The sequence below is a fragment of the Schistocerca nitens genome, chromosome 6 (genome assembly GCF_023898315.1).
Source record: "Schistocerca nitens isolate TAMUIC-IGC-003100 chromosome 6, iqSchNite1.1, whole genome shotgun sequence".
In the NCBI taxonomy this organism is placed as follows: Eukaryota; Metazoa; Arthropoda; class Insecta; order Orthoptera; family Acrididae; genus Schistocerca; species Schistocerca nitens.
The window spans coordinates 216,108,599-216,132,551 of record NC_064619.1 but is presented as its reverse complement, the minus strand read 5'-3'; the positions used below and the strand labels follow the sequence as shown (position 1 = coordinate 216,132,551).

General features: G+C 42.9%; 2 protein-coding genes across 3 annotated transcripts in view; one reads left to right on the top strand and one right to left on the bottom strand.

Moving 5' to 3' along the window:
- LOC126263002 (peroxiredoxin-6-like) overlaps nucleotides 1–23,953 on the top strand; it is a 236,014-nt gene that overhangs the window by 47,016 nt on the left and 165,045 nt on the right. The window lies entirely within an intron of this gene.
- The window catches only part of LOC126262999 (peroxiredoxin-6-like), a 192,794-nt gene that overhangs the window by 112,986 nt on the left and 55,855 nt on the right, over nucleotides 1–23,953 (bottom strand). The window contains exons 2-4 of one of the 2 annotated variants that reach the window (XM_049959957.1): nucleotides 2,290–2,446; nucleotides 1,960–2,177; nucleotides 1,523–1,807 (exon numbers count right to left, since the gene is read on the bottom strand). The exons of the other annotated variant lie outside the window; for it this stretch is intronic. Coding sequence (XP_049815914.1) covers nucleotides 1,603–1,807; nucleotides 1,960–2,177; nucleotides 2,290–2,446 — 580 coding nt within the window. The 3' untranslated portion in view covers nucleotides 1,523–1,602. Of the gene's footprint in view, nucleotides 1–1,522; nucleotides 1,808–1,959; nucleotides 2,178–2,289; nucleotides 2,447–23,953 lie in introns of those variants that run through there. 2 annotated transcript variants of the gene reach the window in all.

Genomic DNA, 23,953 nt, shown 5'->3' with positions numbered 1-23,953 from the left:
GACTGGATGGTTCAGAAGAGCTCAGTGACTTCGAACGTGGGCTAGTCATTGGACGTCGCCTACGTAACAAATTCAAGGGGATATTTCAACCCTTCTAAAGCTGCCCATGCCGACCGTTGGTGGCGTGATCGTGAAGTGGAGATAGGAAGGAACAACCACAGTGAAATCAAGACCATGCAGACTTCATGTACTGAAGGTCAAGTACCGAAGAGCACTGGCGATAGTGGTTGTAAAAACTCGCACGAAATTAACGGAGCGATTCAATCTTGAGTTCCAGTGTGCTACCAGCAGTCCAACCAGCACAACGACTCCGCTCCTCGTAAGGCACGATTTTCTGTAGCCAATGCTAAGCGATGCCTGAGGTGGCGTAAAGAGCAGTGGATGACCGGAAACAACTGATTTAGAGTGAAGAGTCCTGTACTCTGTGACGATCCGACGAAAATGTCAGGGTTTCGCGATGTATGCCAAACGTTACCTGCGATCACCTCTAGTCCCAACAGTGAAGGTTAGGGAGTGGTCCACGTATTGCACTTTAAAATAAAACTCTAAATTCGGAAGAATACGAATACATCCTACAACATTGCATACTGCATACAGTAAAGGAACAGTATGGAGACAATGACTGTTTATATCAGCATGGCATTTCACCCTGTCATAAAGCAGCATCTATGAGGCAATGGTTTCTGGACAATAGTTTTCCTGAAATGGACTGGCCTGCCCAGAGTCCCGACCTCAACACAATGGAACACCTTTGGGGTGACTTGGAAGGTCGACTACGCCCCACGCCCGAGCGTTCAGCTTCACTACTTGTCTCATCTGGTGTCGGCTCTAGAGAAATAATGGCATGCTATTCCACAACAGAGATTCAGACACCTCATTCAATGTGTCCCCAGCGGAGTTCAAGACGTCATAAAGTCGAACGATGGACACACTCCCCATGTATTGTCTACTAATAGGTGTCCAGATACTTTTGATCAGATACTCTAGCACTAAGAACAGAAATAACTTCCACTATTCATAATTTAGCCTCACTCTCAGCACATGACGGAGTGAAGTATGACAGGTACGAAAATACCTGTCAGATCCTCTTGTGAATCAAGGACACTGGCAGATACTGAAAGCTTTAAAAAACTGAAATCATTTCCACTTCTAAACTCCTTCTGTATGATAGATTAATTTCAGAGTCGATAATGTGTATGAGGTTAGGTTACATTTTGCAGATTTTGTTGTAGATAAAGACTGAAACATAAAATCCAGTTACGAAAATACGCAGAATGTAATCATTTTTTTTTCACAGATAAACTGTATAGTATTTGATAACTTGTTACTGACATGTTCCACGTCACAGCGTGTCTTCACGGATATGATCCACAGAATAGGCAACAAAAAAAATTATCCACATGAGTAACAGCATTATATCTTAAGTTTTCTTTTAAGTAGGTAACAAAGATACTAATGAAGAGTAATCCATAATTTAGTGAAATAAAAAACAAAATTTTTGAAAAAGATGTATACATGGTACTTTTATTAAAGATATATTTAAAACAAGAACATTTTGTACATTAACAACAGTAATATTAGGACAAGTAGAAGTGGGTTGTCTCAGTAGTCGGTGGTGGTGCGCACGTAGTTGTTGCCGGAGGGCATGGAGACGCGCTCGACGCCGCCAGGGAAGAGCTTGGGCAGGTCTTGGTCGGGCACGTGCGGCAGGATCATCACCTTGGTGCCGGGCGTCCAGTTGGCGGGAGTGGCCACCACCTTCAGCCGGTCCGTCAGCTGCAGGGAGTCGATCACGCGCAGCAGCTCACTGCAACACCAGCAGACACGCGTCTCATCAACCACGTACAGAGTGCAGTGTACATGTATTAGTGTACACTGCGTGTGTGTGTGTGTGGGTGGGAGGGTGGGTGGGTGGGTGGGTGTGTGTATTGGTGTGGAGGGTGTGGCAGCGGTACTCACTCGACGTTCCGGCCGCAGGACGCGGGGTACACCATGGAGAGTCGCAGCCGGTTGTCCGGCCCGATGACGTACATGGCCCTCACCGTCATCGCCTTCTCCACGTTGTCCTTGTCACGCTCGTCGATCATGTCCAGCTTGACGGCCAGCTCGCGAGTCTCGTCGGACACGATGGGGTACGGGAAGTCGCCGGGAATGTCCTTGCAGTACGACTTGATGTCCTGTAGACAGAACAAGTGTGATATTGGTGAGCCCTGGTGTAATGTGGAGATATTACGAATCTCATCTCGCTCTCAATTCAGTCAGAGTTAGCCAGAAGTGTGGAAGACTCACATTGACCCAGTCGACGTGGTCCTTGAGCTTGTCGCAGGAGAGCGCCAGCAGCTTGACTCCTCGCTTCTGGAACTCCGGGTTGTGGACGGCGATGCGTCCCAGCTCTGTGGTACACACCGGCGTGAAGTCTGCTGGGTGTGAGAACAGAACACACCAACTGCGGATATAAGATAAAAATTGATTCATAACTACCATTTTTCGGAAACATAGACGATTTCTACGGTATCTTTTTCTTTTCCATCATTTACACAACGGTTCTTATTTCTTAATATAACAGGAGTTTTGAAGCAAGATTTCAAGAAAAGAAGAGAGCTGATATTACAAATACTGTCTGTGAATTTACGTCAGTATTCAGCCGATTAAGAAAGTTACATGAGTTTTTGAAATCGACTACTCCTTCACTTTTGATGCAACTGTTCCATCTCACTCTTACCCCCACGTTATTCATAATCCATATTATCAGTATCTGACATAGTTGTTATTACATTAACGGCTGTATCTGTTAAATTTTCTAGTCACTAAGCTGTGACCTTCTTCTTATCCCAAATCAGTCTGTTTTCAAGATGAGAAAAAGCTTCTCTCTCGTATCATTGATGTAGGTTCTCTCTCGTAATATTCCAGTGTTTTGTTTCTGTCTAACATGGAACCAGTTTCTTTTCTGCATCATAAACCACGTTTGTTGTTCTCATGCTCTTCTATGTTTGTTTTTTCCTTCCATCTCACTTGCTAATCTTACCATATTATTTCTCGCTCTTACTGTGACCAGTCGGTTTTTCAACATTAAAGCTTCTTGTTCTGTTATGAAATGTTTCTGTTAGATTTCACTACTCACAATCTACAATAATGTAATGATGACGCTGTTGTTTATCGTCTAGTAAAGTTATCAGAAGATCAAAACCAATTGCAAAACGATTTAGGTAAGAATCTGTATGGTGCGGAAATTAGCTATTGACCCTTAATAATGTAAAGTGTGGGGTCATCCACATGAGTTCTCAAAGGAATCCGTTAAACTTCGGTTACGCAATAAATCAATCAAATCTAAAGGCTATTAATTCAACTAAATACCTAGGAATTACAATTACGAACAACCTAATTTGGAAAGAACACAAAGAAAATGTTATGGGGAAGGCTAACCAAAGACTGCATTTTATTGGCAGAAGACTTACAAGATGCAACACATCTACTAAAGAGACTGCCTACACTACGCTTGTCTGTCCTCTTTAGGAGTACTGCTGCGCGGTGTGGGATGCTTACCAGATAGGATTAACAAGTACTTCGAGAAAGTTCAAAGAAGAAGAGCACGTTTTGTATTATTGAGAAATAGGGGACAGAGAGTCACAAATATGATACAGGATTGGCAGCGGACGTCATTGAAACAAAGGTGTTTCTCATTGCGTCGGGATCTTCTCACGAAATTTCAATCACTAGCTGTTTAAGCAGCTCGTTTTTTAGTTGCAATTTTCCTTTGCAGAAGATTTGTTAGAAATTATTTTTATAATTTTGTAACTATATGCATGCTGTTGCAGACTCTAGTGTTACTTATTTTTTTATATTTACGTATGAATTTATCTATTAAGTCAGTGTCCGCCCCTGGTAGCTGAGTGGTCAGCGCGACGGAATGTCATGTCTAACGGCCTGGATTCGATTCTCGGCTGGGTTGGAGATTTTCTCCACTCAGGGACTGGGTATTGTGTTGTCCTTTTCATCATCATCATTTCATCCCCATCGACACGCAAGTCGACGAAGTAGTGTCAACTCGAAAGACTTGCACCGGGCGAACGGTCTACCCGACGGGAGGACCTAGCCACAAGGCATTTTTTTTATTAAGTCAGTGTATATATATTAGTGCTTTACACTTTTTGCAATTACTTCAAAATTTCTATTGGCTCTTTCAGTCTGGTATATCTCTGTTATGTTAATGGAATGATGGCATCTGGGTAATATAATGCTAAATCTGTTTATAATCTAAGAACTCCAAAATTGTTAAGAGTTGCACCAAGACAAAACTGCTGTACAAATATGAGTGATGACACGGCTGCCAAGTTTCACAGAAAGCTACGTTAATCGTTAGAGGGCCTTTATAATGTAATCAAAAGATTTGATTAACAGCAGATGTTACGACTATGCCATCATTTCTTTCCCTTTGTGTAGTGTTTCATACTCATTCCAGTACAAGCTAGATTTACTTGAAGAAACTCTCCTCGTAAGTATCAATTACATGGCGAAACAAGAACTTAATATTTTCCAGTTTTATGTTAGCCAACCACATATTTACCAGAAAATGAAAGTGCACTGTAAAGTAGATTATCAGGAGGCTGTTATGAGAAAATAACAAAATGGAAACATTATCTTCATGTTATTATTTATGTACTTGTAACAACTGACCTAGGGGTAGGTATTAGTGATACAGATATAGAGCTATTACAAAGGCAAACATTCAATGAAAAAAAATGACGTAGGAAGTTATAAAATTTTAAAAATGAATAATAAAGTTGATTTTACTGTTACAAAGTGTCTCTTTCTAATCAGGAAATATGAAACTATTTAACAGATGGGAAAGGAAATTGTGTTTGTTTTTTGTAAGAACATCACATAGAAATTTAGCTTATTTTTAAATGAACAGAAACCATTTCCCTTTTCTCATTCTGCTAATTAAGATTCAGCCATGTATATGTGACAGGACCACAGTACAATAGAACCTTATGAATCATATTTAAAATGTACCATTGACCTTCGTAATTTTTTATATAATACATTTCTTTGTATGTACCTTGAATCTGTATCAGTAATATCTTGTGCACCTCATTTTGTCTATGGATGTGATGTGCAGTTGTCTCCCCACGATAGTCAGCAAGTAAAAAATAGATGCAGCAAATGTTTTTTGTTTTTTTTTTTTTTTACGTTCGACAAATCACTGACATACTTCATGTTTAGAAGGCAACTGGTAGGCAGTTAATTCTATATGAAATGTTCGCAGTTTTGAATACGGACACCCATCAGCTGTATAAGGGAATGACGATAATGAATGTGCGTACCGGGACTCGAAACCGGATCTCCCGTTTTACGCGAGCGGTCGCCATAACAGCTTTGGCCACCCTTGCAACGCTGACAGCCAGACCCAAACTTCCATATGTCGCCGTTCCGCGTCTCAACATGTATTCGAATTCACGAGCTAGCAAATAACCAAAGCGGTTAAGGCCACCAGCCTTATAAAGTGGGAAATCCGGGTTCGAGTCCCGGTCTGGTACGAATTTTTCTCTCATCTTCCACTAAACACTTTTCGGCTGTAGACGCTGCAGTACCTGTTCCTTCGGACATGCATGCCTGTCCAGAGGAATATTGCATCGTTCTTCTTAATAACAAAGGCATTGCAACATTGCCCTCAGTTTTATATTTACAGCGACAGTGGAAATAAAGGGCGAGAGTCCGGGTCTCCTTTCCTGAAGTAGCTGTCAGAAGCGAGCAGTGTCACTGGTCACCCCTTCCTGGCGCCAACAACGCTTCCCTGGAAGTATCACAATTCCATTTTTCAGTTTAAGTGTCCTAGGAAAATACGTGGTGTCACGGGAAGCGAGCCTAGCAGATGTGGTTCACATTACCCAATATGCATTGTGAGTCTCAATGCAGGTGGATTAAGGAAAACCAAACCATCAGATATCGGCCTCAAAAGAAGGTTGGTTGGTTGGTTTGGGGAAGGAGACCAGACAGCGTGGTCATCGGTCTCATCGGATTAGGGAAGGAAGTCGGCCGTGCCCTTTCAGAGGAACCATCCCGGCATTTGCCTGGAGTGATTTAGGGAAATCACGGAAAACCTAAATCAGGATGGCCGGACGCGGGATTGAACCGTCGTCCTCCCGAATGCGAGTCCAGTGTCTAACCACTGCGCCACCCCGCTCGGTCCTCAAAAGAAGGCCTACGAGGATTGTGAGAACTTAGCTGGGCGTCGACTCTTGGGTTACTAACAGCCAAGACCACCTTTGGAAGATGCTTCTTTCTATCGGATAAAAGTAAGATACAAGCAAAATTACGCCTTCAATTTGAATCCCTGTAAGGTAATTGCTGCCCCACACCCTCTCCCCTAGACGCCAGAAATGATACGTTACAAGCTGGCGCATATAAAAATTTTAAATTACTCGTAGTGTCAAAATACACAAGAAAAGTGACTGTCCTCCTAGATGACAGAATGCAGTTAAATCACTTAGATTTACAGAAAAATTTGGTGAAATAAATTTCTCATTAGGGTATGGTTATATCGGAACAGTACAGCTTTACTGCACAGATGCAGAAGGTGCGCTGATTAGATCATAAATTAATCTCTTTCAAAAAGAGCTATGCGCAAAAAGATAAAAATCTTTATCTGTACAACTAAAAATAGAGATAGTTAAGCTACTGTCATTCCAGTCTTTTAATTTAGAATCTGATGTCAGTTAAAATTCAGATGATTGGTAACAGAATCAACTTAAGAGTCTCCTTTCCACTTGTAGAAGTCAAGTGGCCCCTGCGTGGACGGCGCCTTGAAGTTTGGCACGATGCTCTCGAGTTTCATGTTGCTGCCTGGAAGCTGGTATGCCAATCGCCGGCTGCGTGCAGATTGACTCTGAGCTTCGCTGCAGATGCTTATATCTGCTGCGGAACGAGCTTCGTCACACAGTGATTATCGCACAACTGTTAGCTCGCTGAGCTGCCTGAATGAAAACACTGCGTCATCGGCGCTCGCTTGCGCAGAAACCTGATTTCAGGCGTCGCTGAATACAGAACGGCGAAATTATCGGTAGCGACATCCCAGTCCAGGCAAATACACAATCCCGTCACATTAACGCGACCACAGCCTTTGTTCCGAGTCAAGGTGCAATAACCACCCACAGAGGGCAGGCGGCAGCACTAGCAGTAGAGGGTATTGGGCGTGTTGTGGGGACGCGGAAAGCAGTGCAGTCATTGTCGTAATGTAAAAATGGAGTGAATTTTCTGATGTCTGAAAGGGCAATGGTTACTGGCTTTTTGACAGCCATGGGTGGAAAAGTTTTCGAAGCGGCTAAGTTTGTAAACTGTTTGCGTGCCGACGTTGTTAAACTGTACTGTGCGTGGCAAAAAGGCACTATCCAAAACCGGCGCCGAATCAACTGTGGTGCTCCACGGGCCATACATGACAGGGGTGAACAACGGCTGGGGAGATGTATACGGGTGAATAGACGTGCAACTGTTGAGCAACTGAGCGTCCAGATGAATCAAGCGGCTACCAACAATGCCTTCCCAAAGACCGTTCAGTGAACTTGCTGCTTATGAGCCTTTCCTCATAGCATGAATCTATTTTACTGAGTATTTCGAACATCTCGCACATTTTATACCGATGAACCCTTTTTGTATACCGTTAAATCCTATTAATATTTCTTGAGTTGTCGTAAGTCTTGGTTCCGTTATCAAGTCAACGTCAGAACTATCTTTCTAATCATAGTATGAAGGCTTTCACGACCGGATGACATATCTTCTGGTAAACCTTCCGGGATGTAAGGTCGTGGTCCATGAAACTCTTCGGCTCCTAACGTTTCGTCCACAGCTGCGCTGGACATCTTCAGAGGGGTGTTTCTCCTCCCGTGAGTCTTGCCGACTGACGGGTCGCTCTCAGACGTCCGACCCGTCGGTCGGCAAGACTCACCGGAGGAGAAACACCCCTCTGAAGATGTCCAGCGCAGCTGTGGACGAAACGTTAGGAGCCGAAGAGTTTCATGGACCACGACCTTACATCCCGGAAGGTTTACCAGAAGATATATCTTTCTAATACCTTTACCTTTCCTAAAGCCAACCTGATAGTCACTTAGCAGGTCCTTAACTCTTTTTCAATTTTTCTGTACACTACTCTTATCAACAGCTTTGACGTATGAGCCGTTAAGCTGATTTTGCTATAATTTTCGTTTTTATCTGCCCTTCCTATGTTTGGTTTTGTATGGCTGATGTTTTTCCGAAAGTCGTATGGTAGGTCTCCAGCCTAAATAAATTCTACAAACTAACGTGAAAAGATTTCTGGCTGCGACTTCCCACAATAGTATTATAAAATCTGAAGGAATGATATTTATGTCTTCCGTCTTATATTATCGCAAGTCTAATACTGGATGCCCGTTGTCTTCCATGTCGACTGCTATTCCTTGTTATATTTCCTCATCAGAGTTCCTCTCGTTTGCAAAGACTTTCAACGTACTCTTCCCATCTGCGTTTAAAGTTGAAATCATCTTATACTCTTAAAGTTGACCTCTCTCCTTCTAATTTCACCGAAGGTTATTTTAACTTTTCTATAAGCTGAATCAGTCTTTCCGCCTTTTTAGGTGCAGAATGAGGCATTAATTGGCATCTGTATGACAATTATGGTCATTTGAGTGTAAAGATACTATTAGTCCCAGAAATATCGCTTTTGTGCGTGTCGTGTTATGTATAGAATTGTATTAGTTGTCTGATTCACCGAGGAAGAAGCTGCATTATGACTAAATAGCGTAACGAGGCCGTAAGAACACCAATCTAAAAATCTGCACAAAATTGAGAACGTACGTTATCTGTTCTTCAAGCCTGTACAGCTGGTAAGAGAAGCAGTAGGTAACTTATCTACAAATGTTTGAATTAGTTACCATTATTTCTTCATCAAACTAAATAATTTGTGTAATGGCCTTCAGAGCTTGAAATGAATCCTAAGTATTATTAAAAGCAACGATTTGTGATTGAAGGCGGAGGTAATTTAATCTCTTTTCGCTAGAGCGCCGCGTCTCTTCTGTAAGTGCTAACTGTTTACCTGTAATCGATAAACACACATGCAAAATAGAAGGGACGAGACGTTTGACGTTTAAATTTCGTAACTGAGAAAACTTAAAAGTAAATGTATTGGGAAACTGATTACCTTTTTGTCACTGGTTTTGAATCTTACGTGATCGAGATGGCGTCGACAGATTTTGTCACTTTTGTTAGACAAAACATTGGAGTAAAAAAAATATGAGTACCTGTTTCGCTTTTACATTTGTTACATGGCTTATTAGAATTTGGTTCTGTCTGTGGATATGTCCACAGATTATTAATCACGAACAAACTACAAAAGCCACTGAACGTGATTTTGCATGATCACACTTAATATGCGTCGGTAGAACTTATTCAACTTTTACAAAACGCTGGCAACGTTTCAGTAGTAGTAGTAGTAGTAAATATTTTGATAGGTAGTAATCTAGATTAATTCAAATATAAGGTGAGCCTAATTCGTATTGCTTACAGAGATACAACTGGTTACAGAGAAAAGTTTCATTTTGCGAGTTGGTACCGCAGTTGTTATGAGTTTGTTCATCGGTTGTCATTTTTGTTTTGGAATTTAAATTTTGAAGTTGTGCTTGAGTTTACGTAGTTGAATCTTTCAACTGTGGTTACTATCGTGATTTGTTGGTTAAGTGTAGGGTATCGTTCAAGCATGTCGTAACGATTGCGGTTGAACACAGTGAGGCGCTAAACACGGTGCTCTTTACTTTTCAACCCTTACGAGCGACGGCTAATCTACCAGTGTTGACCAGTTGCTTAACCACCATCAATGAACAGTATTTTCACAAATTCTTCGGTGTAATAGCGACCTTCCCGTAGCCAGATACTGCGAACACTGCACGGTTGCGCAAGTCATAGCCGCCGCTAGAGAAAGACGGAGAGAGATAACACTCGCTGCGTCAGTGGCCTTGTGAATGAGACACTCAGCAGCTGGGCAGCGTTATGTAAGGACCACTCCTATCAGGACATGCGTTCTGTCCGGTCCCAGCGCGGACTCGCCCATCCATGTGTAGAAGAATAGTTCATAGATTATTTTGGAAAATGTAGCTCCCCTGTTTATTTACAAATTTTATTAATCTACGCGGATTTTCCGTTACAGTAATCTGATCCATTTTTCTTGAAGGAATGTAAATCTGTGTAACACAAAATTATCTTAATACTGTTGTAAAAGGAAACACAACGCATGTAAATTTTTATATTGTGTGTGCGATAGGACTGTACACTACTGGCCATTAAAATTGCTACACCAAGAAGAAATGCAGATGATAAACGGGTATTTATTGGATAAATATATTATACTAGAACTGACATCTGATTACATTTTCACGCAATTTGGGTGCACATATCCTGAGAATTCAGTACCCAGAACAACCACCTCTGACCGTAATAACTGCCTTGATACGCATGGGCATTGAGTCAAACAGAGCTTGGACGGCGTGTACAGGTACAGCTGCCCATGCAGCTTTAACACGATACCACAGTTCATCAAGAGTACTGACTGGCGTATTGTGACGAGCCAGTTGCTCGGCCACCATTGACCAGAAGTTTTCAATTGGTGAGAGATCTGGAGAATGTGCTGGCCAGGGTAGCAATCGAACCTTTTCTGTATCCAGAAAGGCCCGTACATGACCTGCAACATGCGGTCGTGCGTTATCCTGCTGAAATGTACGGTTTCGCAGGGATCGAATCAACGGTAGAGCCAAGGGGCGTAACACATCTGAAACGTAACGTCCACTGTTCAAAGTGCCGTCAATGCGAACAAGAGGTGACCGAGACGTGTAACCAATGGCACCCCATGCCATCACGCCGGGTGATACGCCAGTATGGTGATGACGAATATTCACTTCCAATGTGCGTTCACCGCAATGTCGCCAAACACGGATGCGACCATCATGATGCTGTAAACAGAACCTGGATTCATCCGAAAAAATGACGTTTTGCCATTCGTGCACCCAGGCGCTCCAGTTGCAGTGTCAAGGGTAACCGCAGCCATGGTCTCCGATCTGATAGTCCAAGCTGCTGCAAACGTCGTCGAACTGTTCGTGCAGACGACTGTTGTCTTGCAAACGTCCTCATCTGTTGACTCAGGGATCGAGACGTGGCTGCACGATCCGTTACAGCCATGCGGATAAGATGCCTGTCATCTCGACTGCTAGCGATACGAGGCCGTTGGGACCAGCACGGCGTTCCTTATTACCCTCATGAACCCATTGATTCCATAATCTGCTAACAGTCATTGGATCTCGACCAACGCGAGCAGCAATGTCGTGATACGATAAACCGCAATCGTGATAGGCTACAATCCGACCTTTATCAAAGTCGGAAACGTGATGGTACGCATTTCTCCTCCTTACACGAGGCATCACAACAACGTTTCACCAGGCAACGCCGGTCAACTGATGTTTGTGTATGAGAAATCAGTTGGAAACTTTCCTCATGTCAGCACGTTGTAGGTGTCGCCACCGGCGGCAACCTTGTGTGAATGCTCTTAAAAGCTGATCATTTGCATATCACAGCATCTTCTTCCTGTCGGTTAAATTTCGCGTCGTTAGCACGTCATCTTCGTGGTGTAGCAATTTTAATGGCCAGTAGTGTTAAATTTTATGCACAGAGAATAACGTAATGTAAAGTGGGTGGAAGGATGAAGAAAGTTGACGTGATTGTCATATCTGTCGGCTGAATAGAACACTGAATGTATGAATTGTGGACCGGAGCGACTCAAGGTGACAAAGGTACATAGACATGGAGTACGTGCTGTGTGGTGTCAATCGCCTGAACTTAGAGGCGCCACTGTATGAGCTAGAAAGGGAGGAAGAAATTTGCTTCCAAGCAGCACTTTTTTAAAAATAAAAAACAACTCTGCTTGATTCAAGCCATTTCGTCGATTAAAAACAGTAATAATACTTTGGGGTGTATTCACATAATACAGTGAAGGGTATCACGCACTCTTAACAAATTCAGCGAGTAAGTCACAGAGATAACAGCAGCAGGAACAGCCTGGTCAATACTAGCTAAGGGAGCGCTGCAATCCACACATATCTGAACCAGAAGACAACAAACAGCACATTATCGCACTTGCTGGAAAAAATGACAAGCCATACTGCAGGGGGCAAAAGACCAGAATTAGTTACAAAAATTACGTTGCTCTAATAGTGGACTCACTATATTCGGCTACATTCAGTTTACTACATCCAGTCCTTTTCTCACTTCTCAATTTGTAAATTTGACCACTGATGGAGCAACGTATTTCCACTAATTTACCGTGATGACATCCCCTCTTACTTCCGCGCCCGCTCTCGCAATGACACGTTCTGCTGCTAAACATACGCTGCGTCCGCAACATAACGCAGCACATCTTGCGGAAAAACAAATGAAGTACCCTAACTGTAATGACAGTCAGCAAAGTCTTGCAATTCTTTGCAGCGCCTTCTTTTGTAGGTCAAGCACTAGTACTGAAACTACATGCAACTTGGGCATCAAGAAGAGGAGATAACATTTGCAATCCGAATACACTCGAAGCTATTCGGGCACCAACCAAAGAAAGCGCGCCGATAAGAATCATTAAAGCTACAGAGGATCAGCTCTTCGTGCAGGGATTGACAGTTGGCACTCAGTATAAACGATTGTAGCGTACTGCGCATAGCCGGCTGGGTAGGCCGAGCGGTTCTAGGTGCTTCAGTCTGCAACCGCGGGACCGCTCCGGTCGCAGGCTCGAATCCTGCCTCGGGCATGGGTGTGTGTGATGTCCTTAGGTTAGGTATGTTTAAGTAGTTCTAAGTTCTAGGGGACTGATGACCTCAGATGTTAAGTCCCATAGTGCTCAGAGCCATTTGAACCATTCGTACTGCGCATAAATATGTAGAAAGACCCGTTACGGTATGATTACACGACTGCAGAACAATCACTGGAAGCAGCCACACCCATTAAATACATGGGAGTATGCGTAAGGAGCGATTTAAAGTGGAAAGACCACATAAAATTAATCACAAGTAAGACATATGCCAATTGAGATACATTGGAAGAATTCTCAGAAAATGTAGTCTGTCAGCAAAGGAGGTAGCTTACAAATCTCTCGAAATGACTCGTTCGAGCAATACTAGAACATTGCTCATGAATGTGGGACCGTACCAGATGAGAATGATAGAGGAAAGAATATTGCCCATCAATGTCAAATCCTTAACAGATAGGACTGATAGAGGAAATAGAGAAGATGCAAAGAAGAACAGCACGTTTCGTTACTGGTTCATTTACATTTAGTAACCTGTCCCCCCCCCCCCCCCCCAAGATGTAAATTTGGTTCTTCTTAATCTCATAATGAGAGAGACAGAAATTTTTTGCAACATAGTTTTCAGTCTTAACAGAATCGCAAATTTCTTGCTATTGTAGTTCGTGTTATAATTGATTAAGAAAACGCCTTCGTTTACTCTACTTGAATTTGGAGACGTCACGATGATACAAAATTTCCTAGACCAAAATCCTGGATTCGGCTCTGAGCATACCACGGTGATACAGAGAAGATCTGAACCTGGTGACCTTTAAAGTGAACAGACCAATACCTGTAAGATCATCTGAAACATTAAGAAAATGTCGTCAACGGAACCTATTGAACATCTAAATTTTAACAGGGGTGGTACTATTAAACCAGATATACGAGGTGCCATAGCCTACGTAGATAAAATGACGAGGGATGTCATCCAGCTATGGAATTAAAGTGAAGTTCACAATAGAACCCTCCTTATTACTGAGTTGCGTTAATTTTATTCCAGTTATTGAATAAGTATTACCAATAATTACGAGGTGTCAAAAAGGTTCAAACGAAACATTAAACTTTCACGATAATTCCTTGGCACAGGTAGGTGGAACTTGAAATGAAATGATACAATTAGCTATGTCCATCTAAAGTGCCAATTATTGCTGAAGCAGTCAAACAGATTAGAGATATAACTAGGAAAAGCGCATATGAGCACCAGTTTTCACGTGTAAGTGCTTGCTAACTAGATGACTGCGTGAATTATTTCAGATCAACAAAACCTTAACTCGAAACAAACGACTTTGCGGTTCTCTCGTCACGACGTAAGCAAATAAGGCGCATGCTTACCATCGTTCTAAGCCTCAGGTGCAGAAGATGTCTTCAGTGGTAGCAGAGAATTACAAGTTCAGCTCTGAGATCGATCATTAGCTGTAGCAGGGAGTCCTCCCTCTCTGAAATTTTTAAGTCGAAGACACGTGTCCCTTTAACGACCCAACGATCTCTCTGATCTTCTCAAAATTTTGCTGGTTCTCTCAGCACCGGATTTTCGCTAGCCAGTCACTGTAGACCTTCCAAGTTGTGAACAATGAAAAATTTTTAACAACAGCAACAATCTCCCTTCTTCTAAAGAACCTACTGTTATTAACCAGTAACATAAAATTTTTGTCTTAGCGTGGGGCAGTGAGCATAATTTCTCTCCCACTATGAAAGTGGTTTCGCGTTTTGGCTAATGAAAGCGACTGCAGATATGCACTCGCGAGTCTTCAACACCACTGCAAAAATAATTTTGGTGAACCAAAGCGGGGCTCCCTTTCAGAATTTAAACATCAATGACTGTTGGCCTCCTTTGGGTCTAACAGATTTTTCTCCCATCCAGTTGCAGATCTCTATCTGTTTTAGAAAGCATTCCTCGTGCTGCTTCTCACAATGGAAGTTTATGGCCTACCGAATGCAGCCTCCTGCTCTCTGTGAAGCTCTCAGCATAACATGGGACACATCTCTGACAGCGACTGTCCGTTCAGTCTGTATCTAGCCGTGACTCCGCCTTTCAGCGAGACACAATTTCATCACCCACTTGCAGTTGCAACCCTGTGATCCTCATTCTCCCACAGTCAGCCAGGAGACGCAGCTTTCAGAAAAATAGTACATATATCCTTCCCCGTATAGAAATAAAATGAAGAAGTGATCTAAGTTCCTCAGAATGAGAAATTGGAAGGAGAAATCTATATGCACTTTAAAGAAATTTTTTGTAGCCAAGGTCGAGTTCTAAACTGTGACATACACAGTCACAATACAAGACACAAAAATAATTTTCATGTAGACTTTTGCCCCCTTGTCCAAAGTTTAGATTACAGTTATAGTCTCTGGTAATAAGATACTCAGCAAGTACTCATCCACATCAAGCAAAAAACTGGGAATCCCTATTAATTCAAAAGAACTTAAAACATATCTCATTAGCCAATATTTCTACAAATTGACTATCAGTATTCAGAGATTGAAAAGTTCTGTTAGCTACACAGTAAGTAGCAGTTGTTTTTTTATCGACCAGTTTCGACAGGAACAACTGTCATCTTCGAATCTTCCTCAGCAATATATTTTCATGATAGGCGAATCAGTATACCCGTAAAAATATACGTTTAGACATACACTGATAAGCCAAAACATTATGGGCACTGCTCACCACGATTTTATTACCACCTGGTGACCTTTCGGGCACGTTACACGGTACGGAAGCGGAGTAGAGACAAATGGAGAATTATTCTAGCGACAATACAGGCCGTTAATGGGGAAACCAACTGACATAACCGACTTCGACAAAAGGGAGAGTGTTATAGCCCGGTGTCTGGTAGCAAGGACCTCGAAAACGGTGAAGCTAGTCGGCTGCTCGCGTACTTCTGTCGTGATGATCTATGGGGAGTCGTTGACGGATCGTGAAAGCACGAATGGATGACGAAGTGTTGGACATCCACGCCTCACCACAGAGTTCGTAGGCTTGTCTTCTCTGTAATGTAGGATAGGTGTCGATCTGTGTTAGGTCTGATGACAGACTACAATGCTGGTGCAGGCAGAAGTTTCTCGAGGCACACTTTTCAGTGCACATTGCTGAACGTGGTGCCCCGCAGCAGATGACCTTAACGTATTCCCATGTAAACCTATAGATATCACCAGTTAGGATTTCAGTAGGTACGAGGTCACCGATATTGGATCGTGGATTAATGGAAACGTATCGCCTGGTCGGATGAATCGTGTTTCTTGATACACCATGTTGATCGTCGTGTCCGAATACGCCGACATACACGCGAACGGCTGTTCGAAACGTGCACTGTGTCTTTGGGGGCAGTATTATGCTATGGGGGACGTTCGCCAGGGCTACCATGGGACCTGTGGTAGTAATCTAAGGCACATGACAACTATGGACTACTTGGACGTAACCTGCTTTCGCACCAACTTTCTAACAGTGTTATAAAACGGATCTTTCCTGTCCATCGTAACGTTGAGTGTCACATTATCGTCTGAAGCGTATTGTACAATACTTTTTAGCATTGTCGACTGTTACATTAATGACAGGGCTGGCGTTTTGAAAGGAACAGTGTCATAAGAATTTTCTTCACACACTGTAGTCAATCTTTCAAGTACGTTAGCAGTGCCGGTGTATTGAGGAAACGCTCATCGGTGGCTGACCAAAGTATGGCACGCTCCAGCCATCAGTACACTGTTTGCTAAACGTGTATCTTAGCCTCCACATCCTGTGTCTTTCACAAACTACTTTCATGTCTATTGATTTTTTATGGCAAACGGGTGAACTACGTCCAAGGTGTTACAACCAAACTAGTAATATCAGTTTGTGATATTTCTCGTACAAACCAGCTATGGCTGGCATCAGATACATTTATGGCAACTACCTATGTCAAGCACAGATATATCATCTTCCCATTCGAATAACTCGCAATAAACAAAGTTTTGGAGCCCATGATATTTAAGTTTTTGACTCTACTTGGCAAGCAAAATCGTTTGGTGAATAAGTGTCTTTAATTTCTTCATGCGATATTCATGAATTACTGGGTGAGTCAAAAAGGACTTTCCAACTTTGGACTGATATAGAAATTTATTGAGATAACCTACAGAATCGGCAGATGCGTCATTTTATAGCAAATAGCCTCCAGTTTCACATAAAAGTGTCGAGTGTCATTCTAGTTCGATGTGACTACCATCTGTGATGCGGAGAACATCCCACCGGTAACCAATTTCTTCCCACATTCGTTGCAGAAAGTCGGGCGTAACTTGGGCAACGGCAGCGTAGTTTCGATTTTTCAGGTCGGCTTAATTGTTTGGTAGGGGAGGAACATACACACTGTCTTTAATGAAAGCCCAGAGAAAGAAATCCAGCAGTGTCAAGAGTGGAGAGTGAGGTGGCCATGCGATTGGCCTTTCACGGCCGATCCACCCACGAGGAAAGCGATTATCGAGGAACTTCGAACTTCCGTGAGGAAATGAGGTGGTGCACCGTCTTGCTGATAGTAAACAATTCCATCTAGGTCATCTTCATCGATCAGTGGAATTAAAAAGTTTTCAAGTGTATCCAGATACACAATACCAGTGACAGTTTTCTCCATGAAGAGGAAAGGACGGTACACTTTCAATTTGTTAAGAGCACAAAACATACTAAGTATGGGGCGGTCGCGAACTTGTTCCAGGGTTGCATGTGGATCTTCGCTGCCCCATATTCTGCAGTTGTGGGTGTTCACCGCGCCACTGATATAAAATATTGACTCATGGCTGAACATTATTGTGTTTAGGAATGTCTCGTCATCCTCTATCCAATGCAACATTTCCGCACAGAACTCTTCACGAGCAACCTTATCTACATCACTAATGTGCTGTGCCGTAGTGAATCTGCATGGTTTCAAGTGTAAACGTCTACGCAGTACTCACAAGACAGTCTTTTGTGGAATACCAGTCTCGCGAGACGCACGTCGCATGGATTTTTGAGACTGTGGCCAAAGCTCTACCGAACGCGTTCAAGCACTCTCCGCACCAGTGAAAGTAGTCATTTTAACTGTGCACTACACTGTCCTTCCTGGTGGCGGAATGGGGTACTGACGTACAGTGAGAATGAAACTTGAAGGTTTTTGCTATAAAATGACACATCTATCGATTCAATAAATTTCTATATCATTCGAAAGTTGGAAAGCCCATTTCGACTCACTCTGTATTGCTCAAAGCTCGTCGACGATGTTTTACTTGTGTTCCCATGTTTTGATTGTCTGGAACGTTGGTTGGCTCAAATGGCTCGGAGCACTATGGGACTTAACATCTGAGATCATCAGTCCCCTAGAACTTAGAACTACTTAAACCTAACTAACCTAAGGACATCACACACATCCATGCCCGAGGCAGGATTCGAACCTGCGACTGTAGCAGTCCAGCGATTCAGGGCTGAAGCGCCTAGAACCGTTCGGCCACCGAGGCCGGCTGGAACGTTGGCTGTACTAGGATTAAAGATGGCGATGTCTTCTAAGACGTAGGGATTGCGTCCCTCCACCTATACTCCGTACCTACAAAGCCTTAATCCAACCAATTCTCTATTATGACAATGTCAACTGGTTTTCCTCTCCACCAAAACTATACGAGCGCCTCCAAATCGTTCAACACCATACCCTCCACCTGACCTTCCGTATCTATCTACCCTCCCCTTTTTGATCTCATTAACTTGTCCTCTTAGCTCTCCCACATTGAACGCCACTTCGTACAGCTCCTGCAAACGTGATACCAAACACGCTATATAATATCCTTGATTATTAGCGGTTGCACCCTGCCACAGTTGTACCAACACACCACTCTCACGCTCTCCACATCCTGTCCCATCGAAACTTTAACTTTTTCCCACTACCTGGTACCGAAGTCCTTCCATAATTTACACACATTTGCACATTTTTCCAACTTTAAAAGAACACTCTGCTTACTCCCGATGTCAGCCCTCCTCTCACCTCTTCTCTCTCCCCCCCCCCCCCCCCCCATATGCCATCCCTCTTTCCAGACGTTTGGTTTGAAGCTCTCCTCCTCTCCTCCTCACCTCTTCCGTCGCACATTCCAGCCACAACACGCTTCCCCCAAAATGCCTCCTCACCTACTGCTTACTCCCCAATATTCCCTCAATGTTCAGTTTCTTTAATCACTGTCGTCAACAGACTGTATTTTAAAAAGACAATAATATTTTACGAACTTCCAGCATACTGGAGTAACTTGGGTCAGCAACTTCTGTTTATCAGTAGAGCGAAAAACCAGCCCAAGTTGAGTTATCTGTATGCATTATAAATGTTCATTGCACATTTTTGACGTCTTCGGGAATGCCATTTTCGACTTTGTTACAATGATTTGAAAATGGGTCTCGGCCCGAAAATAGTCATCGAATGAATAAAGAGTACAATTTGCAATTTGGACTGGCTTCTCGTTAAGCTGAATAATATTTTACTTGTATTCTTCAATACAAAACAGTCTATTTAAATTAATTAAAAAAATTGCGTATTTTATACTTTCTTAGAAACTACGCTTGTATGAGAATATTTTAATAATGCTCTCGACTGAAGAGCAACAATATACCGCCCGTTAACACCCAGTCGTCCTGACGGGTGAGGCAATGCATTAGCAATAACGAGAGAAAAAGAAAAGAAAAGAAGGAAACGAGCTAAGCTGGCGAATCAGACTGAGGTAACTTCAACGTACCCCTCAACTTACTCGACCATTTATTAAACCTCTCAAATTTTCACATGTTACTTTATCGACGTTTTTATTCTGTTTGAAATTTCCAGTATCTACTCGCTCTCATACATTTCAATACATTACTGATTCTTATCCAACTCAGCTACATTCTAGTCTACTTCAACCTGATTGAGTTATGGCAATGTCTCTTCATCCTCCATCCGAAGCAAGCATGACTTCTTATATCTACCACAGTGTACGATTATTCAGAGAAAAAAATCTACCTCTAGGAAGACCTAATATTTATGCACCTCACTAGCACTACGGTGATAGAAGCTGGTCTTGTAAAAAAGAAATTAGCTCCAAAGTTGCGAAATGATTTTTTAAAATATTGCTTTAATTAGATTGTAGAAACAAATTTTCCCAAGATTCTAGCCCCCAACAACAAATATTAAGATGAAAAAAATTTCGAAGCTTTACTTTCTACTAATTGTGGACTGCCTACACCAATTTCAACCTAATTTAATGCGTATGTAGAACATAAATTCTGAAATAGTATACCACCGAGGTTAAACATTCCTAGAGGCTTTAGACGAGTGAAGTGAATGACATGTAAAGATTATTGAAAATGAACTGTTCTAGTTGCTGCGGGGCGTGGTCCAAGGCCTATTTCTCCACCATTTCGTCTGTCAATGCTAAAGATATCATCACAGGCTATTGAGAGACTGAGACAAGAAGCGTTAGCAAAGATTGGATTTCGGCGTAAAGCGCATAAAATAAACGTCGCAAATTCCAGCCGTTATGAACTACATTAATGTCGAACTCATGGTTTATGTGCCGCTAGGGTGACTGGTAACAACTTCGATGGCATTTAACACCTAGGGGTAGGATTAGGAGTACACTGAGACGACAAAAGTCAGTGGATAGGAATATGCACATATACACGGCTATTACAAATGATTGAAGCGATTTCATAAATTCACTGTAGCTCCATTCATTGACATATGGTCACGACACACTACAGATATGTAGAAAAACTCATAAAGTTTTGTTCGGCTGAAGCCGCACTTCAGGTTTCTGCCGCCAGAGCGCTCGAGAGCGCAGTGAGACAAAATGGCGACAGGAGCCGAGAAAGCGTATGTCGTGCTTGAAATGCACTCACATCAGACAGTGCAACGACACTTCAGGACGAAGTTCAACAAAGATCCACCAACTGCTAACTCCATTCGGCGATGGTATGCGCAGTTTAAAGCTTCGGGATGCCTCTGTAAGGGGAAATCAACGGGTCGGCCTGCAGTGAGCGAAGAAACGGTTGAACGGGCGCGGACAAGTTTCACGCGTAGCCCGCGGAAGTCGACGAATAAAGCAAGCAGGGAGCTAAACGTACCACAGCCGACTGTTTGGAAAATCTTACGGAAAAGGCTAAAGCAGAAGCCTTACCGTTTACAATTGCTACAAGCCCTGACACCCGATGACAAAGTCAAACGCTTTGAATTTTCGGCGCGGTTGCAACAGCTCATGGAAGAGGATGCGTTCAGTGCGAAACTTGTTTTCAGTGATGAAGCAACATTTTTTCTTAATGGTGAAGTGAACAATGTGCGAATCTGGGCGGTAGAGAATCCTCACGCATTCGTGCAGCAAATTCGCAATTCATCAAAAGTTAACGTGTTTTGTGCAATCTCACGGTTTAAAGTTTACAGCCCCTTTTTCTTCTGCGAAAAAAACGTTACAGGACACGTATATCTGGACATGCTGGAAAATTGGCTCATGCCACAACTGGAGACCGACAGCGCCGACTTCATCTTTCAACAGGATGGTGCTCCACCGCACTTCCATCATGATGTTCGGCATTTCTTAAACAGGAGATTGGAAAACCGATGGATCGGTCGTGGTGGAGATCACGATCAGCAATTTATGTCATGGCCTCCACGCTCTCCCAACTTAACCCCATACGATTTCTTTCTGTGGGGTTATGTGAAAGATTCCGTGTTTAAACCTCCTCTACCAAGAAACGTGCCAGAACTGCGAGCTCGCATCAATGATGCTTTCGAACTCATTGATGGGGACATGCTGCGCCGAGTGTGGGAGGAACTTGATTATCGGCTTGATGTCTGCCGAATCACTAAAGGGGCACATATCGAACATTTGTGAATGAGTAAAAAACCTTTTTGAGTTTTTGTATGTGTGTGCAAAGCATTGTGAAAATATCTCAAATAATAAAGTTATTGTAGAGTTGTGAAATCGCTTCAGTCATTTGTAATAACCGTGTACAGATGGCGGTAGTATCGCATACACAGTGTATGAAAAGGAAATGCATTGGCGGGTCTCTCATTTGTACTCAGGTGACAGGTGATTCGTGTGAAAAGGTTTCTGACGTTATTGCGGCCTCACGACCGGAATTAACAGACTTAGAACGCTCAAAAATGGTTCAAATGGCTCTGAGCACTATGCGACTTATCATCTGAGGTCATCAGGCTCCTAGAACTTAGAACTACTTAAACCTAACTAACCTAAGGGCATCACACACATCCATGCCCGAGGCAGGATCGAACCTGCAAACCGTAGCGGTCGCGCGGTTCTAGACTGAAGCGCCTAGAACCGCTCGGCCACAGTGACCTGCTTGGAACGCGGAATGATAATTGGAGCTAGACGTATGGGACATTTCATTTCGTAAATCGTTAGTAAATTCAATATTCCGAGATTGACAGGTGAAGAATGTCCCGTGGATACCAAATTCCATGCATTGCTTCTCATTACGGACAACGCAGAGGCCGACGGCCTTCATTTAACGCCAGAGACCAGCGGCGTTTGCACAGACTTGTCAGTGCTAAAGTCAACCAACATTGCGTGAAATAGCCGCAGAAATCAATGTGGGACGTGTGGCGGACGTATCCGTTTGGACAGTGCGCCGAAATGTGGCGTTCATCGGCTATTGCACCAGACGACCGACGCGAGTACCTTTGCTAAAAGCAGGACACCGGCTGCCGCGCCTCTGCTGGGCTCGTCACCATGTCAGTTGGACGCTAAGCGGCAGGAAAACAGTGACCTTGTCAGGTGAATCCCATTTTAAGGTGGTAAGAGCTGAAGGTAGGGTTCGAGTGTGGCGCAGACTCCACGAAGTTGTCGACAATGCATTGTACAACCTGGTGGTGGCTCCATAATGGTGTGGGCTGTATTTACATGGAATGAACTGGGTCCTCTGGTCCAGCTGAACTGATCAATGACTGGAAATAGTTACGTTCGGCCTCTTAGAGACATTTGCAGCCATTTATGCACTTCATGTTCCGAAACTACTATGGGACTTTTATGCATGACATTGTGCCATGTCACTGGGCCACAATTGTTCACAAATGGTTCGAAGGACATACTGGAGAATCCGAGCAAATAATTTGGCCACCCACATCACCCGATATAAATCGGAATGAACGTTTATGGGACATAATCGAGAGGTCACTGCTTGCACAAAATCCTGCACCGGCAACAACTTCGCAATTACGGGCGACTATAGAGGCAACATGGCTCAATATTTCTGCAGGGGCTTCCAACGACTTGTTGAGTCGATACCACGTTGAGTTAATGCCACGTTGAGTTTCTCCATTACTCCGGGCAAAAGGAGGTCCGACACGATATTAGGAGGTATACCATGACTTTTGTCGCCTCAGTGTTGTAAGGTGTGCCACTTAAAGCATAACTCTCGAATGCTTGGAGCTGTTTCACCAAGTCTGATGCACATGTAAAGTACTAAATGAAATCTTCTCCGGCTTCCACCTGTATCTACTTCTATATCTACATCCAAATTCTGAAAATCACTGTGAAGTGCATGGCAGAGGGTACTTTCAATTATACCAGTTATTAGGGCTTTTTCTCGTCCATTGAGGCATCGAACGCGGGTAGAATGACTGTTCAGTCGCCTCTGTACATGCTTTAATTAGCCTAAACTTATCTTCGCGAATCCTACTAAAGCGATGCGTAGGTGGCTACAGTATGTTCCTAGATTCATCATTTAATGCTAGTTCGTGCAACATCGTAAGTAGTCTTTCACAGTATAGTTTGCGTGTATCTTCAAGCGTTTGCTAGTTTACAAACTTCATTATCAACGTGACAATCTCCCATGGGTCAAACAAATCTTGTGATCTTTCATGCTGCCGTTATTTGTAATCTTGAGTATCTTTTTTTAGTCCTATTTGGTACGAGTTCCATATACTTATGTAATATTCTAGAATGGCTCACGCATGTGTATTGTAAACAATATCCTTTGTAGTCCGGTAGTATTACACTAAGGAATCTATATCCATCACCTACGATGAATCTAAGCGATCTTTCCATTTCAGTCATTCATAGTACTACACTCAGGTATTAGTATGGGTTGACCGATTCCAGTTGTAACTCTCTGGTATTGCAGTTCTAGGATATTACGTTTTTTCACTTTGT